The sequence below is a fragment of the Erithacus rubecula genome, assembly GCF_903797595.1.
Source record: "Erithacus rubecula genome assembly, chromosome: 18".
Lineage (NCBI taxonomy): Eukaryota > Metazoa > Chordata > Aves > Passeriformes > Muscicapidae > Erithacus > Erithacus rubecula.
In genome coordinates, this window is record NC_136670.1 from 5,840,167 (window position 1) to 5,865,048 (window position 24,882).

General features: G+C 53.9%; 1 protein-coding gene across 3 annotated transcripts; it reads left to right on the forward strand.

Annotated features, from left to right (window-relative positions):
* The first annotated feature begins 255 nt into the window (after positions 1-255).
* Positions 256-21,839, forward strand: KCNS1 (potassium voltage-gated channel modifier subfamily S member 1). Of its 3 annotated transcripts, none has more exons than XM_079321685.1 (3): positions 256-294; positions 13,849-14,841; positions 19,632-21,839. In XM_079321685.1, exons 2-3 carry the CDS (start codon positions 13,876-13,878, stop codon positions 20,067-20,069), a joined length of 1,404 nt encoding a protein of 467 aa, XP_079177811.1. In that variant the 5' UTR covers positions 256-294; positions 13,849-13,875; the 3' UTR covers positions 20,070-21,839. The 3 variants fall into 3 exon arrangements, with proteins under 3 accessions (XP_079177811.1, XP_079177809.1, XP_079177810.1); XM_079321683.1 differs by lacking the exon at positions 256-294 and adding an exon at positions 8,197-9,084; XM_079321684.1 differs by lacking the exon at positions 256-294 and adding an exon at positions 10,269-10,738.
* Positions 21,840-24,882: the final 3,043 nt, after the last annotated feature.

Sequence of the window (24,882 nt, forward strand, 5' to 3'; positions counted from 1 at the left end):
CCAGAGGATGCTCTGGGGACATCTAGTCTGTCTCAGTCCTGCTGCTTTCTGTTTTGGAGTCCTGCAAGTCAGAAATTCCTGAGGCAATGCACCAACTGTGCCTCCACCTGCAGTTGTGTCAACAAATCCTCTGCCTTTCTCTTCCCAGGCATAGGTCCCTGCCTCCTGAGCACAGCATTTCCAGCTATCACCAGCACTGGATTAGGCTCACCTCTACCCCCTCCCTGATGCAGCACCCACCTGGGAGGAGCTGGGCAGTGCACCAAAACACAGAGATCAGGATCACTGATTGTGGTCAGCTCCTGGCAGTGTACATTGGCTGAAATCCTCTGATTCAGGTCTCTGGGGAGGAAGGGAATTTCCCTCCTTGTCCTAGGTAGGTGCCAGCAAGCAATGGGAAAAGCAGGGAGTGCTGTGTCAGAGAGATTCTTCCCATATCACCTGTTTCCCCAAGGCCAGAGCAGCCTGGAGATGAAGGTGTTAATTTCCTTTGCAAGGGGTCAGTACTCACTACTTCTCCTGGGACAGGGCCACCAGGTCTGGTGCTGGGAATGTGGGCAAAGGCTGCACTCAAGGGCCCAGCTTTGGGTTGAAACCTCCATCATGACATGTCACAGCAGCAGCACCACTGCAGGGCAGGCAGCAGCTCTGGCTTACTCCAGCTTCCCTCACAGCAAAGGTTCAGGCCAGTCACTTTTGAACAATTCCCAAAGGAATTCATCCAGAGTGTCTCCCCAGGGATCCATCAGCCCCACGGAGCATCCTTGCTCCACGCAATGTCCTTTGTTCCACTCTGAAGTTACACAGGACAGAGGATGGAGAAGTCAGGTCTCACCCACAGCACTGCAGCACATGTTTAATATTTTCTTGGAGCCTCTCCCTGCATAGGTTATGGTCTGGCTTGGAAGACTGGGTGGTTGGGGTCTGAATACAGAACAGTTTGGTGCTCAAAGGTAATGTGAGACCTTTTCAAGAGATGATTCAAACCAGCCTAATAAGAATTACTGCAGCTTTGATAGCTTTTGAAAGGGAGGGTTACTTAGCTAGCCTGGCCTAGGAGTGGGAATCTGTAATCCCAGCAGGGTCTCAGCAATCACATCAGTTCCAGAGGAGAAAATGCCCTGGGCAGAGGAGATCCACTCAGCAGCAGCTCTGTCATGGTCAGGAGCTGTGCACAGCCTTCATCATTCCTGCTGAGGAAGAGCAATATTCCAGGAGGGAAAAGGAGTCGACAGCATTTTGCCCCCCACCATAAAAGAATACACATCTCTGCAGAAAAACAAACCATCCTCACAGTTAAAGGTCAACAAATGCACAAATTCACTCTGTGCTTTCTTCTGTGGGACAGTTTGTACAAACTCAGCTCCTCACCCAGCCCCAGCCCCTCTCCAGTGGCAGGGAGAGAGTGGTCTGGGCCAGAGCTGTCTCACAGCAGCTGATGCCCTCCAGCATTTTCTGTCTGAAGACACAGGGGTGCTGTGTCTTACATGGGCAGGATACACCAGTAACCTTTCCCAGTGCCCTCCCATCCTCCCCAGTGAGCAGCAGCACAGGACACCAGCTCCCCATGCTGGGAGGGCAGAATCCTGGAATTACATAGTGGAGGGAGACAGCCTGTGCCACCAGGGCAGATTTGAGAGCAGGGATGGGAGCTGTCCCATGCCTGGCTCTGGCACACCACCCCAGCTGTGCACTGCCCCCAGCCCCAGAGTGGTGGGGGCTGGCAGGGGATGGAACCACAGCTGAGGGATGCCAGAGCAGCCCTTTGTGATTTCTCTCCTGCCTAAAATGCTGCCAAAGCTCACAAGCTGCTTGTGACGAAGGCCTTGAGTCTGGCAGGGAATAGCTCTGCCTGCCCCAGCCAAAAGGCAGCAGAGCTGTGCTGAGCTGCTTGGCTCCATCCCTCCTCCATCCCACCAGGAATCCTCAGCAGGCTGCACAAAGTTGTGCACACCCAGGAAGCCTTTCAGATGCTGGCAGGACTTCCCTGAGCCAGGCAGCCAGAAGGAAGGCAGAAAAGATGAGGCACTGACAGCACCCTGTAGCTGAGGGAGATCCCTACATGCCAGCAATCCTTTTCTCCATGCAGAAAGAGAGGAAAGGAGATATTTTTTTCCTCTGCAGTAAGTGACACTGCATGAAGACACATGTCAGAGCTCAGCAGGAGGCTGGCAGTGGCACAGGCAGGGCAGCTGGACCTCCTTGTGTCCCAGGGCAGGCAGGGCAGCTGGGCTCCATCATCCCTGCCCTCTCTGTAGCCCCATCTCTCAGTTCCTCAGAGAGGTTGATGTCTGTGCTCAGCCAAGCAGCTGGGATGTTCCACAAATAACAGCTCTGGCAAAGGCTGGTGAAACACTTGGAGACTCACATGAAGCAGTTTGCAGGAAGAAAGCAGCTCCATAGATGCCAGCCCCTGCTCACGCATCAAACTGCAACACAGATCCCACCTGGCAGCCCACACATGGTCACAAACTCAGCATCACTCCCAAATCCACCAGCACAGGGACAAGTGTACCTGCACATCCTCCTAAACGGGGCTGCTCACCTGCAGAGAGCCTCTCCCAGATGAAACCAGTGCCTCCCTACAGCAAAGTGCTCTGGAACAGGAGGGTGGGCTATTTATGCTATAGGGCAGCCCAAACAGCTTCTCTCTCTCCCCAGCTCCAGCCACGGAGGGGAAGCCATTTCCCAGCTCCTTCAGGTCCCACCAGCAGCGCTGCATGGGGGAATTCCTGTCTCTTCAGCCCTGCCTGTGCCAAGGCACACACAGATGCTCCTTTCCCTGACATTATGTAGGTTAATAACATGCAATGTGATGGCAAGACACAGGCAACCGCAACGCGATGTCAATATTTAGCTTTTACACATTTGGCTAATTGGGAAGCAACCTGTGATTCCCTGAGAAGGAGGCAGGGCTGCTTCCCCCCCCTCCCTCCTGCTCTGCATCCCATCCCCTCTCAGATGGGATAAACGTCAGCTCCCTATTTCTGGAGTTTGCTGGTCGCAAGCGGTCTGTCCCAAAATGCTGTTCCCAGGCAGTGGATGTCAGAAATCATTATACTAAATAAAGCTTCATGAATGATTCATGAGGCTGGATTTCACATTAATCAGGGAGAGATGGGCAAAAGCAGCAGAGCATCGCAGACTGCCCTGCACAGCCAGGCAAACGGGGAGCTCTGGACCTTCAAGGCGCAGATCAGGGCTGTGGTGCCAATCAGAGGAGCACCCTGCTCCCAGCATGATTAGAGGCTGACCCAGCAGAGGCTGAGAGGCAAAACAGTGTTGCCCAAATTCCTTTCTGCTTCAGGAACTCCTGTGACTCGATCGTGTTAATGAGCGCCAGGGCTGCTGCATCCCAAGATGCACGACTGCTTTCTGCAAGATTGGGAATCCTGTGCTGACTCCCTGGCTCTGTGCACGATGGCCTCTAAAAATAGAAAAATGCTTTCCTGAAATGTCATCAGGAGGCTCTTTCCAGGGCTCAGGCAAACAGGGCTTCTGCCTGGATGCCATGCTGCATCCCAGCAAACCAAGGCATCTTCTTGGGACACAAATGTCACTTCCACTGCTCCAAGAGTTTGGAAAGAAGGTAGATGTGTCCTCTCTTGGTACCTGAATGTACCTAAAAAGGCAAATCCTGAACTCTGTCAGCATGAATGAAAGAATGAGGAGTGCCCTCAACATTGCAGCTGGTGAAAGGAGGTAATGAAATGTGGGATCCTGTGTGCATTTTGCAGGAGCAAGTGCCTGTGTCTCCCCCAGCCATCCAGACTCAGCCAGCAAGCTATCATCCACTTGCATTCTGCATCCTTGGTGTCTCCTCTGCTGCTTGCTCAAAGATTCCTGGTAAAAAACCCCTCAAATCTACAAATATCTAGTGACAAGCAGCCAGGATGGCTGTAGAGAAGGAAAAAATTCATAGCCAGCATAGCAAACCTGGGTTCTGACATGGAGACAGCAGTGATTCTCCATGCAGCAGCAGAGGAATATCTATCAGGAGACTCAGGAGCTGTCAGACACCCCTGCTCCCCCCTGCCGTGGCTCTGCAGCCTTCCCAGGGCTGGCAGTGAGTCACTAGCCCTGAACCACAGAACCACAGCACTGCTGATCTGCTGCCAAGGGCACCTGGGGGGCTTAGGGGGTCCCGTGCCAGCCTTGCCCCCCAGGGCCAGCCTGCAGCCCTGGGTGTCACATCACCCCCCTCCCCTGCACTCCAGCATCTCCAGCCCCACATCCTCCTCCTTGTCTGAGGTGTCCTGCCCATGCTGGGGTGATGCCTAAAGGAGGGAGAGGCAGAGATGGAATGGAGGAAGCCAGCAAGTCCCTGGCATCTTTCAGAGCCTCAAGACCTGAAGACACTCTGGCAGTGGAGCTCTCTCAGCACCTCCAGCACTGCCTGAACCTTCTGCAGAGAGGCCAAAAGAGCATCCACAGCATCCTTGCAGAGACAGGAGAGCAGATCCTTCCACCCAAGATACACCCAAAGCATCTCCAGCTGTAGTTGTTCCTTTGTGTTCATCCCTGCCAGCACAGAGGCAGCTGGAGGCAGAGCTGGAATGGGAGCAGGATGCTCACCCAGAGCCTCAAACCACCAGGGCACTTACACCTGCAAACTACCATAGTGATAATTTGAAATTCTCAGCTGTGTCATCACAGCTGGGCAGAGGCTGAAGAGCCCCAAATACAGTGGGCACTGTCTGTCTCCAGCTCAGGTTGGGAGCCAGTCTCAGGGCAGGTTTGCTGCCCCTGCTTCCACCAGTGCCAGAACCTTACCTGTGTTTGCTGTGGGATGAAATTACCCCCAGGCCCAGATAAATCTCAGGGAAATCACCCTTTAACTTGCTCCCCTTGCTTCATGAAAAGACCAATTTTCAATTTGCCTCCTTGTGTCATTTCTAAAGACTAATATATAAGGCATTTCCATGTGCAGTGCAGCACAGGGGCAGGTGATGGACCTTCCTTCTCCACCCAGCCTGGCCTTGCTGGCAGGAATCAGAGGCCACCTCTGGCTCCCTCCATGGCCATGGCCTTGGCTGTGCACAGCTGTCAAAAGCAAAATGCAGGGCAAGTGTCCTCACTGCACCAGCCTGCAGAGTCAGAGCTGGGCTGCACTCCTGGTGACTTGCATCATTCGACCTGCAGCACTGTAAGATTTAATTGCAGTTAAAACTGTTCTTGCATCTTCACCTGTCTCTCTCCTGGCAGAGAACCCAAGAAGTGAGCCCATGCTGCCTGTGCAAGAAGATGGGTTTTGTGGCTTTCTCTGGTGAATGAAGTGTGACCAGACTGACCCCAGCACCAAAGATGGGTGTCAGGGAACAGAGCAAGTCCTGTCATTGAGTTCTCCTCTGACACCCTGCTGCCCTTCTGCCACCATCCCTACCTGTGGCAGCTCCCAGCCCTGCTGGGAATGGTCTGGAGAGGGTTTGGCTCATGGGAAGCCCTGGCCCGAGGTGCTCCAGGTTAATGATGAGCCTGAGAATAGCCTTTGGTTTTGGTAAATTCAATTTTGGTAATGTGTCCTGGGTGTTGGAGGATGGTGAGACAACCTGGAGCAGACAGAGTGGATGGAGGGGATGCAGCAGATGGAGATTGCAGGTTGCTGTAAGATGGAGGCAATCCATATGCTCAAGGCATGTGGGAACTCTCCAGATAATAAATCAGTGCTCTGAGATGGCTGACCTTACCCTGCAGCTCCTCCCTGCTCCCTCGCTGCAGGCTCTCCATCTATATGAAAAATAGCCACTGCTTGGGTGCAACTCTGGATTTTCTCATGTTTCCTGTTAGAGCTTCAGAGTCCAGACACAAGTCAAGGTCTGCAGCAAGTTCAGTGAATGTCCATTAATCTTTTCCATCTCAGGCACCCAGGGAGCTCAGTAAAACTCAAGTCCAGAAGAGTTCCAGGCTGTCAGAGGGATGGGCTGTTGCTGGCCATTCTGAGAGCCTGTCCCAGGCCTGCTGCAGATGGAGTCCAACAAATTCCCTTTCTGCAGGGGGCTGGATATTCAGGTGTATCCAAGGGCTCCAGAGGCTGAATGAAGCTGGTTAATTAATTTCCAGCATGGAGAGGCTGATGTGCCTGTGTTAGCAGCATGTGCAGACACCCTGTGGTTCTGGGAGGAAGATGGAGGTTGTAGGGATAGAATCCCGTGGAGTTTGTGCCCCCACTTGTCTCCTCCTGCTCAGAGGATGCTGCCATCACAGCTCACTTTCTCTCCCTCCACCCCATGAACTGGCTTCAGGGAGAGGCATGGAAACTGGGACACTTGATGGCACAAGAATGGGAACAGCCAATGGGATGGGAAGGAAAAGCCCAAACCCCTCCAGCTGGAGCAACCCCCTCCCATAGCCTGGTGAACAAACACACCAATGAGCACAGAAACCTCCAGGAAATAACAGTATTAAGGAAAGCCCATGTATTTAGTATAAAATCTTTGCCACTGAGAAACACAAGACCAGGCTTTTGCGTCTGCCCTAATTTAGCTCTTTCCCTCTGGAAAGGACTATTTGTGAAATGCTTTGTGCTCATGTCCCTGGCATTAATCAGCCCCTGTCAGCTTCCAGCTTCATGGATTCCCCTGCACTTGCAGGTGTGCTGCTCTATCCCACCCTCCCACGTGGCAGGTATCCAGAGGCTCCAGCCTTTCACAACAGATATCCAAGGGGCTCAAAAGTGCTTGAAGATTTTTCTTTTAATTAGAGGAGCTCTGGAGACATGCTATATTCATATGTATTTCCTGCTATTTTTTAATTTATTGCTACATCAGCTATTAAGAAAAAAACAAAAAAGGCAAAAAGAAGAAAGGAAGGGAGCTGCCACAAGCTGAGCGCCTTTTGGGATGACTCACTGCAGCACTGAAATGGCTGCTGGCTTCAGACTCACCCTGCCTCTGCAATTTGCTTCCAGACTGCAGAAGAGACCACAGCAAGAGCTTTTGCCCCCCATGCCCACGTGGAGGATTTGCTGTGTGGTTATGGGCATAATCCACCCTGGCCTTGGGCTGCAGAGCCTTGCCTTGCTCAAGAGAGGAAGATGGGGGGAGACATGAAAGGAAGAGATGGCGAGGCATTTCCAGCTGACCTGATTTTCTGCCTGTTCCTATCTCCACGTCACTGGCAGTTAACTCAGGAGTGGGGGCACAGGGCTGGCCTGTGCCTCACCAGGGCCATGGCAAACACAGCTGTGCCAAGGAACAGCCCTTACACTTCACTTTGCTGGAAAACAGCCTTAAAATGGGAGCCTCCCTTTCCTGCCACAGCTTGCCAGTATCAGTGTGAAGGCAGGCCAAGAAGCTCTGGTTGGCTCACAGCAGAGTCAGGCCTTTTGACTCTGAATTGGTGGAGAAAAGGGAAAATTCACCTCAGGTGCCATTGATGCATCAGCCAAGTCCCCTCTGAAGGATGTTGTGATGCCAGCACAGACCTGAACAGGGTCTCTGCAGCCTGGGAAGTGTAGTTCCCTTCTCTGCAGTTGATTCCAGCCAGAGCCTTGAGCTGCAGCAGGAAACATGGGGGTGTCTCCTCTCCGTGTCTCCCCAGTCCCTTCCCAGGGTCATCCCTCCAGTCTGGGGGCAATAAGGGCACAGCCCTGGAAGCTCTCTTCCCACTCAATTCAGCTCCTCCACGTGGCCCAAGGACACTCAGCAAACCTCCTCGGGCTGAGAGAGCTGATTTTGGGGGGCCAGGGCTGAGGTCTACTCTGTAGTAGAGCATAAACAGGGCTCTGGTGCAGACACAAAGTGCCAGATGGAGTGGGTACCCTTGCAGCGCCAGGCACAGCTCCTTCCCTGAAAAATGGCTGGATGAGAACTATTTTCAGAAGGGAAAAGAAAATTCACCCTGATCACCATATGTCAGTGACAGGCAGAGAAAACCCCACGTGGGAGCCAGCCCTTCTCCTACCCCGTGGGCTGCACCCCTCTGGGGCTCAGCACCCACCATCAGCCAGCCTCGCAGCTGCCTGGAGCAGACAAAGATGGGCATGTTTATCTTGCAGCTTCCAGGGATGCTCAGCCATCTCTAATTGCCATAAAAATAAATGCTTTTTGCTTCATATCACAGAACAGAGGAATTTCCCTCCGGTTTTTTTCTTTTCCTTTTTTTCCCCCCCCACCTCTTTTCTGAGGCCTCCCTCAAAGTCATCCCTTCCCCCCTCCCTCCGCTGCCTCCTTGCCATGTAAACAAGCCGAGGCACACACAGTCTGACACATCACACACATGGAGACACGCTGATGGCCCTGCAGCGGCCAGCTCTGCCTGGCACAGGGACAGGACTGGCAGCACACGCGGGAGGCGGGCGTGCGGGCAGGGGAAGGATGCTCGCCACCAAAAAGAGCTCTCAGTCCTCCTCGTGCAAGCCTGGAGGAGGTTGAGAGCCTTCAGGCTCCAACTGCAATCAGCCGATGGAAGGGATGCAGAGGGTGCTGTGAAGTCTCGCCCCGTGCGAGCCGCCTGTCTGGCACAGCTGCTCAGCGCTGGCTGCCGGAGCAATGAGCCATCGCTGCGGGGACACGCAGCCCCGGCCGTCACCCTGGGAAGGTCCCTTCCCCACCTTCTCCTTGCCATCGCTGTGCTCCAGCAGCTGATTTCGGGGGTGCTGGTGCGCTCGCAGCGCTCCCCGGGTGCCTGGGGATGGCCCGGGGCGGCGGCAGCTCGCTGACCTGAAACCCGGCGTGTGCCATGCCCGGGACCCGCTGCCTTCTCCCACCTCCCCGAGAGCCTTTAAAGAGACACCGAGGAGCTCGGCGAGCCGGGGGAGCGCTTCCCCGCGGGGCTGCCCCGGTGCCCGGCACACTCCCAGCTCCAGGGAGGAAGATGGAGATGGATCGCATGGAGGGCAGGGGAGCATCGTGTGCCCGGCGCAGGGCGGCACCGCTGCCGGGGCCCGGCTCGGCCTGAGCACGGCACGGCACGGCACCGCCCGGCCCTCCCGGCTCCGGGGGCTCAGCCCCAAGGACAGCGCTCGCCACCCGGGCAGCTTGGCGAAAACCTGGGGTATCCCACGGCCTGGTGAGACGGGTACCCCCAACGCGGCGGCCACAGCCATCCTGTGGGCTCGCCCGCCTTCCAAGGGACTTCCAGCAGGTAAGACTTCAGGAAAGCCAGGGGTATCCTCGCCTGGTCCAGATTCCCGGCTCGGTTCCGCGGTGCCCTCGCAGGGGACACCGCCAGCCTCGCACGGAGCTGTGCCGGCCTGTCAGCCGGTTTCGCCAAAATCAGGTCGCTGGTCTTGTCCGGTGGGCTCCCCACGGGCATCCTCAGCCCTGTCCGCTATACAGAGCTCGGGAGGGCTGGAGGGAGGCAGAGGCAGCCAGGAACCGGGCACCGGCGGTCTGAAACCGGGGGTGGGAGCCGGGAATCCGGGACCGGGCTCTCCCGGACCGTTCCCGCTCGGCGGCGCCGGCGGGCGGGCGGAGGGCGGCACCGGGAGGGAGCGGGCGGGACCCCGGCCCCGCAGGGCTCGCGGCTCCGCCACGGGCGCGCTCGCTGCGGCGGGGGCGGCGCCGAGCAGGTGAGCAGCGGCTGCTCCGCGGGGCCGGGCTCCGACACCGGGGTGCTGCGGGCACCGGCGGCGCGGGGAGCGCGGCACCGGCACCCGGGGCGGGCGGGGACCAGGGCAGCGGCATCCCGGGGGGGGCGGGGACCAGGGCAGCGGCATCCCGGGGACCCGCGGCGCTGGCATCCCGGGGCGCGGCGAGGATCTTAAGATCGGTAACACAGGGACCGGGGCACCTGCAACCCGGGTACCCGGGCTGCCAGAACCCGCGGGCATTGCAGGGATCAGCACCCTAGGGTGCGTCGGGGACCCGGCGCATCGGCATCCTGGGGTGAGAGGGCAACCGGAGCAGCGGAATGCAGGGGTGAGCGGGGAAGCGAGGCACCGGCATCCCGGGGTAAGCGGGGAGGTGCCGTGCCAGCATCCACACCCCGGGATGCTGCTGGGTGCCGGGACACAGGGACACTCCTCCCCGTCCCTCTGCGGGCGGGTGTAGGGGAGTCCCTCGCCCCCAGCCCGCCTCCCCCGGGGGCTGCATTCCCCCTCTCCGGGGAACGGAGCACGGAGATCCCTCTGGAGAGCTGTGCAGGCGCAGACTGAGAGCTGGGAGTGGAGGCTGGCACAGCGCTGGGCTGTTGGTAGTCACCCTCTCCTGCACCCGAGGCGAGCAGGGAGTCCCCCGTCATCTCCATCTCCAGCCCTGAGCGTTTCGGTGGCCTCGCAGCGTGCAGCAGCAGCTTGTGCTCTGCCTGCAGGGAGCAGCCAGTAGTGGGAATCCCCCTTCCATTCTCCCCACTGCCTGCCTGGCAAACCCCCGCGCCGCCCAAGGCAGGGCTTGGTCCTGAGCATCTTCAAGCCGATGAGCACAGAGACGTTCAGCAATGGGGCCCTGCAGGGGCAATTTTGGATGACCAGAAAGCATATGTGTCCCTAGTCCTGACCCAGCATATGGGGACACCACCCTGTAGGAGCTGGGACACCACCCAGCGCCGCTGGCCCCCTCAAGTACTCAGCAGGGGACCCCCAGTCCCACCCCAGTCCCATGGATATCCTGCACAGGATCTCCTCAGTGGTTCGCAGCCGCCACTCCTGCACACCTGGGACGTGCACGGTCACAAGCCCCGGGTGACAGGGCATTTAGGCTACAGGCAAAGGAGAAGAGGTTCCTCCTCCTCTACGCATTTCTAATGGCTCCTTTGAGACAAGCCACACGACTCCCTGCTGAGAAGCCTCGCTGAAGCTGTAAGTACAGGGCTTTTTATTTGGGCTGTTAATCTAAATCCATTGTACCAGGTTGGAAAACACCCTGTGTGCAATGCTCCCTGCACTTGCTGCATCCTCACTTGAATGTCTATTAGCACCTTGCTTCCCACTCCCTTGAGTTCCTTCTGCCAGGTAGAATAAATATACATAACTTCCATTTGAAAGCCTTTGAGGAAAAAAAATGTTGTCAAGGGAAACTCTTCTAGCATTTCTTATAGACATGCTTGATCTGTTTTATATTTTATTTTTACTGTCATAAATGCATAAATCAGGGATTTTTTTCTCCACAAGAGAGATATTAATTTGAACGCCCAACACCCAGCTCACACTGGGCTTGTGTAATTCTGACGGTTGTCTCAAAATAGCTTACAATATATTTCAACATTTATCAGGAAGAGACCGGCTTTATCTGTTCCCCTTTTCCAATCATTCATGGAAATTTCGGGTCAACTAAAAGAAAATTTTGCCAATTCACTTTATCCCAGACAGACACATTTGTATTCTCTGTCTGTCATGCTTTTAAATAAAAATCACCCAAGCTTCCCAAAATAAGCTTCTGTTTCCCAGCTGATTCCCCTGCAAATGTGAATGGGGTGCACGCTTTGATGGTCCAGCAGGGGAGATCACACTGGGTCCCAGTTCAAAGCCCAGTTTTGTTCTAAAGCTGAGCTTAGCTGTTCATGAAACAAATAGGCAAGAGAATTATGAAACTATTAATTGCTGCTTTAGATTCCTAGATGAAAGCTGTATGTGGGCAGAAATTATTTGGTCTATTCATAAGCGAACATCAGAAAGGAACATCTCTGGCAGCTCGTGACCCTTCTCCTCACTCTGCTTCCAGTGCAGGAGGGATGGAGGGATATCCCTGGGGTTAAAAGCTTGCAGGGTCCTGACACCCATTTTTAATTTTGAGCTGGTAGAGAGGTAGGAGCTGTCTCCCTTCTGGCTGTTGGGGTTGGGCACATCTCACCCAGAGCCACAGCCGTGCACTGGGGATGGAATGGCTGAGCTGGAAGAGTGCTTCAGGCTTGTCCTGCCATCCTGGGCTGTCCTGTGCCCCAGCCAGCCCCCAAACCACCTTGCCTCTGATTTTGGTGGCACGTGGTCTGACCTTTTAGAGAGGCTGCTCTATAGGGAGGGTGCAGAGAGAGTCTGAGGCTGGTTTTGGGATAAACTGGATTCCACAGATGCACCTCCAGGGCCCCCCATCTGTGTGTGTGCTTACAGCCTGAATGCATGAGCATCCTTCTGGAAGGAACCTGGATTAGTCATCCCTACCCCACAGATGGGCTGTGTGATGTCTTCTCTGGAAAAGCTGATCTGACACTGAAATTCCAATTTTTCCCTGAAAAAAGTGTTTACACTTCTCCTTTTCCCCTTCCCTTTGAAAGGCAAGACAATGAGTCCATTAAGCTCTGAGGTTTATCACGAGCTGGTTGCCTCCTCCAGAGTGGTGTAATGGAATGGCTGTGGTGCAAAGCTGTGTCTTTAAGGAGCCCTGGCCTGGAGATGCAGTGGAGTTCACAGATGACTTTGCCAGGCTGTTTCACACAAATCTGGCATTTCCTGCACCCACAACCCTGCTCAGCTTAAAAACACTCCAGGGCTTAACCATGGCTCTGTTCCTCTGCAGCTCTGCTCTGACACACAGATTTAGATGTGACCGTGTTCCCCCAGGTCCCTCCCAGTCTGACAAACCTTTTACACCGGGTTTCTCAGGCTGGAAAGCAGGTAGAGCTCTGGTGTTTGCCCCACAAATCCTGTGAGGGAGACTCATGGGACTCCCCTGGGTGGAGGGTCCCACCTCGTGTCACTGTCCTGGCCTTGGTGGCTGCTGTGGGACCAGGCTGGTCTGTGTGGGGTCTGCTGGCACCTCAGCATCACTGCAGGGGAAAGTTGAGCCTTTTTTCCCTTGGCTCTTGCTGCCTGTCTGTGCTCTCTGTCCCTGAATTTTCCTAAAAGCTTGGAAAATTCTGTGGGTGACTTAAGGTAGGAAAAAATGTAATTCCTCAGCTGAGAGAGCAAGGCAGTGTCCCTCAAACCCCACCACTCTGTGCCAGGAGCAGGGGGATCCCGTGAGTACAGGGCTGCTCCATGTGTCCCCTGGTTGTTTTGATTAATAAGGTAGATGGAAAAATCTGATTTCAAGGTGGTGCATAAAGATCACAATGCTTTTTATTTGCTTTTTCTCTAAATATCTAGTCAAGACAGGTAAATGTGTCTGAAGGTGTAGGAATGCTTCTCTTTCTCTGATGCTTTAACTGTTTCTCATTAGAAAATAGAATTTCTGTTCTCGAAAAAGCCTGGTTCCCTGAAATGTATAAATTCCTAAAACACAACAGAAATCAAAACTCTGAGGCTTTATTTCCCCATTGACATACAGATTTTATTCAGTCATCAATGGTTCTGAATCATGTTTTTGTTATGTTTCAACATAATCAAAATAATCTTAATATTTTACATGGTAGAACACACAAGAGGAAACAAAACAGGCAGATGAATTGTTTTGACATTTCTTCCTCTCAAATTCTCCTTAAAATCGACACCTTCTGTGACAATACTTTGATTTTGGCAAAACTGCCTGTGCTGCTGGAAAGATTGCACCATCTAAGGACTTTTTGACCAGGTCTAATTAACAGTGTAGGTAGTGGGGCTACAGAGCACTTTGGCAGAATCACAGCAGTGGTGATTTGATAAGATCTAATTTTTCCTCCGGGAGACTCTTTGGGGAATAAATCTTCTCTTCAGTGACTAATTACCTATTTGAAGAAGGAGAGCCCCATGGGTGAGGTGCTGAAGGTGCATTAAAATGCCTTCCTTAGGCCATTAACAACCTGCAAAGGGAGAAACTTTAGGAGGTAAAACAGCAAGGAAAAATTTCACATGGAAAAATCATTGGCTTTTCTGTTTTAGCTTCCGTACCACAGGACAACAACAGTCTAAAGCTGTTTCTCTCCCTTTCTCTCTCCTCACTTCTCAAAATGCAAGCATCCCTCCTCACTCCCCAGGGTGCTTCTGGCCGCCCCACCCAGGAGCACCCCGACCTGGGGGAGCCCCGGCCCCCTCCAGCCCCGCTGTCTCGCCCACAGGTGGAACCCCCTCCTGCTCTGCTGATCATGGTCAACAAGACCTTAAACTACTGGGGTCCTGGTTTTGAGGAGGACGTTATCAACATCAACGTGGGGGGCCTGCGGAGGCGGCTGAGCTCCAGCGCGCTCTCCAAGTTCCCCGACACGCGGCTGGGCCGGCTGCTGTCCTGCGACTCGGAGGAGTCCATCCTGCAGCTCTGTGATGACTACGACGTGAGCGCCAGGGAGTTCTACTTCGACAGGAACCCCGGCTTCTTCCTCTACGTGCTCCACTTCTACCAGACGGGCAAGCTGCACGTCATGGAGGAGCTGTGCGTCTTCTCCTTCTGCCAGGAGATCGAGTACTGGGGTATCAACGAGTTCTTCCTGGACTCCTGCTGCAGCTACCGCTACCACGAGCGCAAGCTGGAGAGCCGGCACCACAACTGGGATGAGGAGAGCGAGGTGAGCAGCGTGGACACGTCCCCTGATGAGATCTCTGACATCAACCACGAGCTGCTGCGCTACAGCACCCTGCGCTGCGGCAACGTGCGCAAGCGCCTCTGGCTCACCATGGAGAACCCTGGCTACTCCATCCCCAGCAAACTCTTCAGCTTCGTGTCCATCAGCGTGGTGCTGGTGTCCATAGCCACCATGTGCATCCACAGCATGCCCGAGTACCAGGAGGTGGATGAGAATGGCAACGTGCTCGACGAACCCATCCTGCACAAGCTGGAGTATTTCTGCATCTCCTGGTTCACCTTCGAAGTGTCCGCCCGCCTCCTGCTCTCACCCAACCCCAGGAAGTTCTTCAAGCACCCCCTGAACCTGATTGACATTGTCTCAGTGCTGCCCTTCTACTTCACCCTCCTGGTGGACGTGACCATGGGCAGTGACTCGGAGCTGGGCAACCTGGGCAAGGTGGTGCAGGTGTTTCGGCTCATGAGGATATTCCGGGTGCTGAAGCTGGCTCGGCACTCCACTGGACTGAGGTCACTGGGGGCCACCTTGAGGGTAAAGTGGCTCTCTATCTCCTTATCTACTCCTTTAGTCTCTGGGCAAGAAGGAGCCCCCTGGCGTGGCTGGGGGATGTGGAAGCCCCTGTTTGCAGTGAGCTCCCAGCTCTGGGTGGTGCCTGGTGAGCTTGCTTGGGGTGGTGGGTTGGGCTGTTGTCTGCTAAATCAGACAGGTGTGAGGAGCCCTGACTGCAGGAGCACACACAGCACAAATCCACCCCCCCTTTGCTTCGTGCAGCACTGGTGCTTCCAGGGTCTCAGCCATCCACTGAGGTGTGAAAGCCTCGTTGCACAGCACTGGAATCGACTCAGCCATGCATGGGTGGATGGGCATGTCCCACCAGAAGTGAGTCAGTGGCTGGTGGGGTGGAGAGTGACCTGCTGAGCAGGTAGCAGGCCAGCCAGCAGCTGCTGGGTCTGCCAGCACCAGTGTGTATGGCTCAGAACTGCTCCTGTCCCCATTCTGGGACGAGGGGAACCCTCCTAAGGGCATGCTGCCAGCTGACCAGAGGCCAGTGTCCAACCCTGGTATCTGCCCACTTAGGGAAACATAGAAATCCTGGTCCAGCTGAGTTGATACCTGAATGCTTCAGGATTCAGTGAGGTTGGGACTGGCACAAAGCAGCATTAGAAAAGCAAAGGGTGAGTTGCCCCAGGTCTATGTCCTCAGCAGAGCCTGTGTTGCCAGCAGCTGCCCCTCAGTGGGATGGAAAACTTGGTGTGCAGGGCTGGGGAAACCTGGTCCCAGGGCCACGTGTTCCTCAGGAGGAAGGTCTGGAGGAGGAAATGCTGACCAAGTGGAGGAGCAGGGTTCAGGCAGGCCTATAAGTGGCATCCCTACAGGTCTGGCGACAGGGTCCACATGCCCCATAACTTGTCCCAAGGCTGTGTTTCTCCAGACCCCCATCCACTGTACCCCAGCCTCTTCAAACAGACCGAGGGCAACTTGAAATCTGTCATGCAATTCTCACTATCCCTGTGCTCATCATCCCTGTGCAGCCAGACCTCCATCACTGCAGCTCAGTGGTGAAGCAGGAGCAACCTCCACACCCAGTGTGGTTCTGCTCACCCCCACCATCTCTCCCCTCCATCCCCCTTCTGCTGAGAGCCCTGTTCCTGAATCTGGGGAGAAGGAAACTCACCTCCTGTTCTTGCACAGAAAATCCAGCCTGGTGCAGAATTAAACTCAGCCTTTAATTGTTTCTGGTTCTTGATGATTGCATCGATAGGAATCCTAAGGCTGATCCTTGAGCCTGCCAAGACTCAGAGTGACACATTCTCCCAAAGCCCTACCACACATGGGGCTCATGTTTGGCACGGGGGGATGATCACCAGGGCAAACATTGCCTCTTCTCAGGGCAATTACACAAAGACCTCTGTGCTTTCTCCCCTCCAAACAACTGATCTATCAAACAAATGGCTAAGGAAGCAATCTTTGCAACAGAGCCTGAAATTCAACCAAAAGGCCACTCTCCTCCCTCTCAGTGCCTGGCATGGGAGGGAGCTGGAGCTCCTGGTGCTGCTCCCTCTGAAGGGCCATGACAGGGATGAGTAGCTGGGGACACCCTGGTTTTGCTGCTGCAGCAGGGCAGGGCTGGCATGGGATGTATTGGCATTGGCAGATCTCTGGGGTTGGACCCACTCCCGAGGCTGAGTCATGGAGAAAAGCAACTATTGAGTGTGAATGGGAGTGAGGATGGGCAGCAGGAAAGATCTTCTGCCAGCTTCTGCTGTGAAGCAGGATCAGCCCTGCTCACAACTAATCTTGCAGAGCCCACAGAGCATCAAAATACTCCTGGCATCCTCAAAACCTGCTGAGAACAGAGTCCAGGGAGGGTTGTGTGAAATGAAGATGCCTGAAGTCCTACCTGCATCATATTTCTGAACACTCACCTTGAAAGAGCACTGACAAGTGACAGACCCACTTAGCACTGCTGTGAAATTTAAGCAAACTTGGAAAGGGCTCCCCACATCCTGCTGGTGCTCCAGGCAAGCATGGGCAGCACCTTCCAGCAGAGCAGGCCCTGATGGACTCGTGCACATTGCTGAGCAGCAAACAGGATCAGGGGAGCTGATGTGCTGTGCTGGCTGCAGCTTCTGAGGAGCAGCTGATTCACCAGTGACGTGCTGAAAGTGCCCCTTCCTGGGGACTCCGTGGCCAGCTCTAAATGGGGATGAGCAAAGACACAGATCTGATGCAGCAGCTTGGCATTGTGATTTAGTGGGCACATAAATTACAACGTCTTGTTAATCATAATTTACTTCCTCTTGCGGGAGCAGAACAGTGAAGGCTGTGAACAGCCAGGAAGCAGGAGCCATGGCTCTGGCAAGCTGAGTGATTGTTCCCCTGCCATGGAAGTGCTAGCAGAGGGAATTCTGCCATTTGTGCAGAATAAACCCTGGGGCCTGATCCACAGTGTGTTTAATTTGAGTGAGGCTTCCTCCCCATCTCTGCTCCTCCTCCCTGGGCATCCATTGCTGCTATTGCAGCTCTGTGGGTGTGGGTTGGATCCCCTCTCCCACTGGCAGTCTGTAGATGTTGGTCCCTGGGTAATTACAGCACATACAGGGTTTCAGGGACTGCTGTCTGCCCCCTCAGGGGCCTGAATACATCAAGAGGGTGGAACTGCACATCACATGTCACCCTGCTGTCACCACCATGGGCCACCTTTGCTCACTCTCTCCACTGATATTCCTGGCAAGACTCAAAGTGGGCTCTTCCATTCCAACAGTCTTCTGTACATTTGGGAAGAATCTGGAGAGACTGCTGCTTGGGGGGCTTTTAGCTGGAGTCTTTTATTACCCAGCATTGCCTCTGCCAAGGTTGAATACTTGCTAAGCCTGCAACCCACCCAAACCCTGGTTAAAACTGCATCCCACCCAAACCCTATCCAAGCCTGCATCCCATCCAATCCTTGGCTAAACCTGCATTCCATCTGTACCCTGGCTAAGCCTGCATCCCACTCAAACCATGGCTAACCCTGCATCCCAGCCAAACCCCAGCTGCAGCAGCTTCCCTCTCAATCAATGAGCAAACCAGAATTTTTGCAGATAAAGGGCTGCAAATAGGTGGCAGCCAGTGCCTGAGGATCAGCTGGGAGATTTCTGGAACCTTCCCTGTGCTGCAAACCCTGACCCTGCTTGTAAATTGAAGCAGCAGGAGCTATGGAGCTGCCTGACTCTCTCTTTGCCTTTCCCCTCCAACACATCCCAGGGCCAGAACTCTTAAAAAATGTATGAGGTTATTTGGTTCTGCTGATCCCCAGCTGGGATGTACAGATCTGCTGTTAGCTTCCAGCCAGGAGCAGGTCTTCCCTGGCCAAGTGATACACCCTTGGCTCTGAGCTGTTTGTCCTCCTCGAGGAGCCCCCTTGGCACTGCTGTAGAGCATCTGCAGCCACAGGTGAGGGAGGAGAAAGGGAGGAGGAGGAGGAACAGGAGGTTATTTGGTATTACTGGCATTAACTGAGCAGCTTTTGCCAGCTCTTTAAGCAATGTCTCCTCATTCCCTGCCATGAATCCACCTCCTTTAAGTCTCACCCTGACCACAGAAGCCTTTTCCCACATCTGCTGCTGTTTGCTTTGCTCAAATGTTGTTTGCCTTAGCCATTATGTGGTCTCCAATAAAACATTCTCTGCTTGTTAGGAGACTGGGAAAAATCCCCACAATCAAAGTCCTGCTTTCCTTTCCCCAAAAGATGAAAAGCAAGCTGGCAGGGCAGTGGGCAGAAACATCCAAAAAATTCACTTGTGGCAGTCACAAAGTGCCTGGACAAGCTGTGCTGGGGGGATGGTGGTGGCAGTGTTTTCCCTCTCAGTCCCTTCCTGGCATGACTTGCTGCCTTGTCCCCCAGCTGCCCACTGCCTTTTCCCCCGGGCTTCTGGCACAGGTTTATACTTTGTTCAAATATTAGGAATGTACAAAGAAAGATTGCAGCACAAAGGTTGTAGGTTGAAACCAGAGAAACTTCTTCAAGGAGCATTGCACACCTCTGCCATCAGAGTTGGGTGTCCATGACTATTCCCACCAAGCTCCCAGACTCTTGGGCTGTGTCTCATCAAGCTGGGGCTTGTAGCACCCTGTAGGATGGGTGCTAGGACCAGCCCATGCTGACACTGGATGGGTCCCTGATGACCAGGGATGTTTGGTTCCATGTCAGCTCTGATGTGGTGTTTCTACATGTGTGTAACAAAGGGTTTCATGAATGCTGAGGCTCAGTGATGTTGGGGTGCAGGAGGGACCCTGGGGCTCAGGGGTCCCCAGGGAGCCTGGGCTGAGGTTTGGGTAAGAGCTGAGCTGAGCCTGCAGCAGAGACCACGTCCTCCCTGCGAGCAGTGCCAGCGACTCAGGAAGGTACAAATTGCTTCTTTTAGTGGCTGCCTATTAGGTGGTTTCTGGGGACCTGCCAAGATAAAAGGAAAATGTGCTAAATATTGTTAGCTGAGACCAGGCCAGAGTGAGTGCTGGAGGCAGGGGAGCAGCCTCTGCCGGGGATCCCTGGCTGGGCAGCACAGATCTGCCTTCTCTCCCAGCACTCACAGGCTCTGGAGTGCAGAGAGGCAGCTGTGGGTGCCAGGAGCGACTCCTGGCTGCACCACTCACTCCAGATGTGAGCCACCCATGCACTCCTGCCCCATCCCAGCCCACCCCTGCAGCAGGACATCCCACACCGAGGTGGATAGAGGGATGAGATCCCTGGTGGAGGTGTGCAGGGTCTGTGTGTGCAGTGTGGGATCTCCACACCCCAGTCATGTCCCCACTGACCAAGGCTCTGCTTTGCCTTCCAGCACAGCTACCGGGAGGTGGGCATCCTGCTGCTCTACCTGGCTGTGGGGGTCTCTGTCTTCTCTGGAGTGGCCTACACTGCTGAGAAGGAGGAAGACGTCGGCTTCGACACCATCCCGGCGTGCTGGTGGTGGGGCACGGTCAGCATGACCACCGTGGGCTATGGGGACGTGGTGCCTGTCACCGTGGCAGGGAAGCTGGCGGCCTCGGGCTGCATCCTGGGGGGCATCTTGGTGGTGGCCCTGCCCATCACCATCATCTTCAACAAGTTCTCCCACTTCTACCGCAAGCAGAAGGCGCTGGAGGCGGCCGTGAGGAACAGCGGCAAGAAGGACCCTGAGGAGGTGGGGAGCGTCTCGGAGGCTCTGAGCGAGACCTCCCTGGGTGGGGGCAGCCCCGAGCACCCTGGGCTGGCCCCTGAGGGGCACCCCAGCCCCTGAGCCCTGGCACTGCAGCCCTGGGCGCGTGGGACCTGCCTGCCCACGGTGATGCGGCACAGGAGCCACGGCTGGCATCGCCCCTGCCCATGAGGGACAGCAGGGCTTGGAGCAGATGCCCAGAGGGTGTTGGATGCTTCCAGACCCTGTGCCTGCCTGGATGTGTCTCAGCATTCACCCTGCTCTCCCATGGCTGCAAAGGGAGGTTGTGGTGCTGGATATACCCCTGCCAAAAAGGGAGGCAGAAAATAACAAATACAAGTGACTCCTGATCAGGCACTGCCCAAATGCATGGAGAGGGATCTTCCCCTGTCCTAAGGTTTTGTGTTGTCTGGGGTGAGGTTAAATAGCTTGAGGATGAAGCAGTCCTCAACCAGGCTGGCAGCCCTTGCAGCCCCAGCCTTGTCCTACCCCAGCTGGAAACAGCCTCAAAAGGCTCAACTGCCTCTCCAGCCATAAAGGAATGGGGCTGGGAATGAGTCTGTATGGGAGGAGAGGTAGTGTCCAGCTCAGGGTGAGCCCCATGGTCCCCAGCCCCTGCAGTGGGATTGACTGAACCTCACCTTTCCATTGCAGCCAGGATTTATCTGCTGTCCTGCACTGTCAGTGCCAGGACACCCCTGGGGCTGTGCTGGGAGTGTGGCACAGCTGGCAGCAATGCCACATATGGGGCAGGGACACCAGGGGATGGCCAGGCAGAAGGAACACTGTCCTCTGAAGCAGCAGCAAATCAAAGGGGTCAAGATGGGGGAGCTGAGGAGCCAGTCCCAGTGGGGCTGTCCCCCAAGCCCTGGTCTCCCTCACCACAGCCACAGCTTGGCTTAATCCTGCCTCTTTCCTCTCTGTCTCAGGGCCAGGCAGGGGCAGGAGGGCTGTAAGGAGGGGGTGACAATGCCCTGGGTGTCCCCACAGGGAGCCCTTTCCCTCTACAGGGAGAGAGCTGGGGCAGAGAGAACCTTGCACTTTTGTCACTGCAGGCTCTGAGCACCTCAGCCTGGAACACCAAACCCCTTCCTGCCTGGACCCCCAGCCCACCTGAGCACTTTGGGGGCTGCTCCCAGCACAGCATTAATTCCCTACAGAGCTTTGCCTTGCTCTCCCACCCCCTGTTCTCTGTTTGGAAATTGTGCAGCTCTGCTGCACACAAAGGAGCACACCCAGCAAAGCCAGTTTCAAGCAGGAGAAACGTGCATCCTGCAATCCCAAACCACCTCAAACACAGGTTGAAGGCTGCAGAATGACCCCAGGTACCTGGATCATGAGTTTGCTGCTGGTTCTCCTGGCTGGGTTTCAGCACAGCTGTAGTTGCAGTGCACAGCTCTGCAGTGCCAGCAATCTGCTGGTCACAGGCAAGGAAAGCCAAACCAACACTGGTGCAGGTCCAGCCTTTCCAAACCCAGTGGGACTCAGGCAGGGTCCCCAAGGAATGGTGGTGGTGTGGGATGGGGGGTGCTCATGCTTCTGGCATCATCAAGTCTTCCAGTACCAAGGGTTCATGGTCTGCTCTGCTTATTCTTGCTGGGAGCTGGGACTGGAGAGCAGCACCCTCTGCTCCAGCCAGCTCCTGCTGCACTGTTACTTGAATACAGGAAGGAGTTTCCCCTTCTCGACATAAATATTCCAGTAGCAAAATGTATTCAAATATGAAGAGCAAATTACATCTATTAATGAAAAAAGCATTATGCAAATAATTAGGAGCATGTAAATGAATTTTCTATCTATGCATGGGATGCATACTGTATATTTTATTAAAGACCTCAATGATCTGCTGTGGGTGCTGGTTTCTGTTTCGTGGCACCTGGATGTGCTCATGCAGCCCACGAGCTGGGTCAAGGTGAGCAGAAGCAGCCAGCTGCTCCTACAGTGCTGCAGGTCCCTGTCAGCCAGCTCCAGCTCCAGCTTGGAGCACAGCAGAGTTCCCAGCTCATCCCTGCTCTGGATGCTGTGCTGACAGCTGGTCCTTGTGCCTGGACCACTGCTGTCATCCTGGCTGGAGCAGTTTGAATAACCCACCCTCCTGAGGCTCAGTGAACGAGCCATTGATGGGGTGTGGGGCAATGGGTTGGAGCTGGTGGGCTCTGGAAAGGCCTCTCAGGGAGCCAGGCTCCAGAGCTGGGAGGGAGGAAATCCTGATGCTGTGTGTGGCCACTCTGATGCTCTGAAATGAGGGGGTGTCTCTAGGCTGTTGCTCTGCAGGGGCTGGCTGGGGAGAGCAGCACCTACTGCTGTATCAGGTGCATTACTCTGCTGGGTGTGATATGCAGGGGTAAAATCAGAGTTTAATCTTTACTCTTTTGGAGAGCTTTCCCATTAAAAAAATTAAAAATCCACATGCTGCTAAGCATTCCAAGGCAAAAGCTCTCCTACCTTGTGGGCTATAAGCAAGGCATGGTGTCCTGTGGGCCCCTCTGCCACATCTCAAAGGCACATCAGAGGGGGCAAGTGCACGAGAGCTCCAAGCTCGGCTTTGGCAAAGCCACGAAAGACGTTTGCTTTTTTTATCCTCTGCTCCCTGTGAAGACATTAGGATTTGTATGGCTCTGAGTAAGTGCACTAGGAAAATCCTCCCACTGCTGTGCAGGCAGATCTGGCAGAGCTGGAGCTGTGCAGAGCAGGAAGAGCCGGTGCAGGAAGGTGCCCAGCAGCAGAGTGGGTGAGCACAGCCCACGCTCCCACTGAGACACGGCTCTGCAGGGACCCGCCTGACTTACTATTTCTAAGGCAAGGAGGAAACTCGTGTTCTTTTGCTAATCCCTAATCAGTTTTCCTGAGTGGCGTTTTCATTTGATACAGTGGGTAAATCAATTACACACTTTATCAGGTTATTCCTACAAAGCTGCTTTCCACATTCACCAAATGATTGACTAAAGCATGACTCTCTTGCCTCCAGGGAATGGTGATTAAAGAGTGACCTTATTAAGCTATTTAATGCAGCTGAGAATTAGACAACTCTGCTCAAAAAGACAAAGTAAACTTCATTACCTTTGTTTAAAAGTTCTTTTCCTTTGCCAACTTTCAGATCCATGACTACCCTGAGCATGGTCTGTGCACTTGGCTGGTAATTAGAAAACCAGGAGATTTTAAAGGACTTCATCTGTAGGAAGGAAAGACTCCTCACTGGCAGTATTTCTGGGATCTGTCCTGTTCCCAGATTCCTACAACCCTGCTGACCTCAGCAAAAATCAGATCTCATTGTTTGAGCACACTGCTTGACATTTTAAATCAGTGTTACTTCTATGTAAGGAGATCAATAGAGACAAAATGTGCATAAATTACAGTGTTTTCTTTAAAATTTATTTTAAGTAATGCTAAACCACTTCTGTCTTGTAGTGAGACAGCCCCAAGGTCCGCATGCACTTATGGGTTCACTTTAGCCTTTACCTGAACCCAAGCTGCTAACTTAGTTGTAAGAACAATCAGAAAATCAAGATTTCGATTCTAACCATCTGAGAAAGCCAAATGAGCAGCCTTGAAGGCATGGAATTAAATTAACCAAATGTGCCTAGACAGGTCACACCATTGCAGGGAATCAAACCCACAGGCCAGGCAATGCATGTTCACATCCAGACCTTGAGCCTGAGAGCAGCAGAGTGGGAAAAGCTGCCCCACATTTCTTTCAAGATCATCCTCCCTGTGGTGAAAGAATATGGTCCAGAGCTTGTGAGCCCCTTGGGCTGAGGAAAATGCAGCCTACAGCTCAGTTGTCTGCTGTGCACAGACAGGTCTGCAAGAGGCTGCTGTGACCACTCAGGGTGGGACTCAGGGACTCTGGGCTCCCTCCACATCCACAACTGTATTGATCTGAACAGCAATAACCTGAAGGGGAGCAGCACAGTCCTTGGTAGCTGGAATTGAATTGTTTTAAAGTTTTTAAACACATTGGCTTTCTTCCTGAGCTCTTAAATTAAAGAGCAATTAACTTTCAGTCTGGAAAGAGCTGATGGGTATTTCCTGGTTTAACTCTTCAAACTTTTGCCAAAATGATTAGTGAAATGAAAAATTGTCAACTCTCGAGGCAGGGCTGTCAGCCAACACTCAGAGCATTTATCCAAGCTCAGTCTCTTTTGGCCTGTGGACAGCAGGAAATGGTACAAAATGAGGGTGTAGGAAATGAGTAGCTGGGCAAAAAGGACACTGGCACAGCAGCTCCTGTACCTTAATGCTAATAATTTTTAAAAACTGCTGGTGCTATGAAATTAGTGGAGAGCTGACTTTTTCCCTTAGATGGGAGAAAACCAAGGCTAAACATCAGTCCCAGCTCTGGGGTACCTGTTGCTGGGTTTGTTAGTCACATGCAGGAGTTTGTGCAGCAGGTGCAGTGCTCCCAGCACAGAGGGAGTGCTCACAAACACTCCCCTGCTGTGGCTGCACAACCCTCCTTCCCTTTCTTCTGGGGCTGCACAACATCCTGGTAATGCTGCTGAGAATATGTGAGAGCTCCAGGCTTCCCCAGTTACTAGAAAAGCCAGCAGCCTCCCTCCCTTTGATTTCCAAGCTCCTTCCCAACATTTAAAAGCTCAGATCTATTTTGTTTCTTCCGGAATTGCTAACCAAAGCTGACTCCTGAATGAATTCTGTCTCTGCTCCAGTTAGTCATCCCTCCAGGACAGATTTAGTAACTGCTCAGGAAAACCACATCGAAGCCAACAGTTCACCATTGGAAGGCAGCACCCACTCACTGTCAGCCTCATCTTTTTCTGAGCTAGAGAGCTCAAAGTGCAGCAAGTGAGCCAGAATTAGGAGTGAGCCTCCAGCCTCACCTGTTGTGTAGGAAGGTGGATAAATTGATATGTACCTAGCCCCAAATCTGCCTGCA

Coding starts and splice junctions, on each gene's coding strand:
- KCNS1 (XM_079321685.1), top strand. CDS start 13,876: ATGGTCAACAAGACCTTAAACTACTGGGGTCCTGGTTTTGAGGAGGAC. Junction 14,842..19,631: donor CACTGGGGGCCACCTTGAGG/GTAAAGTGGCTC, acceptor TTTGCCTTCCAG/CACAGCTACCGGGAGGTGGG.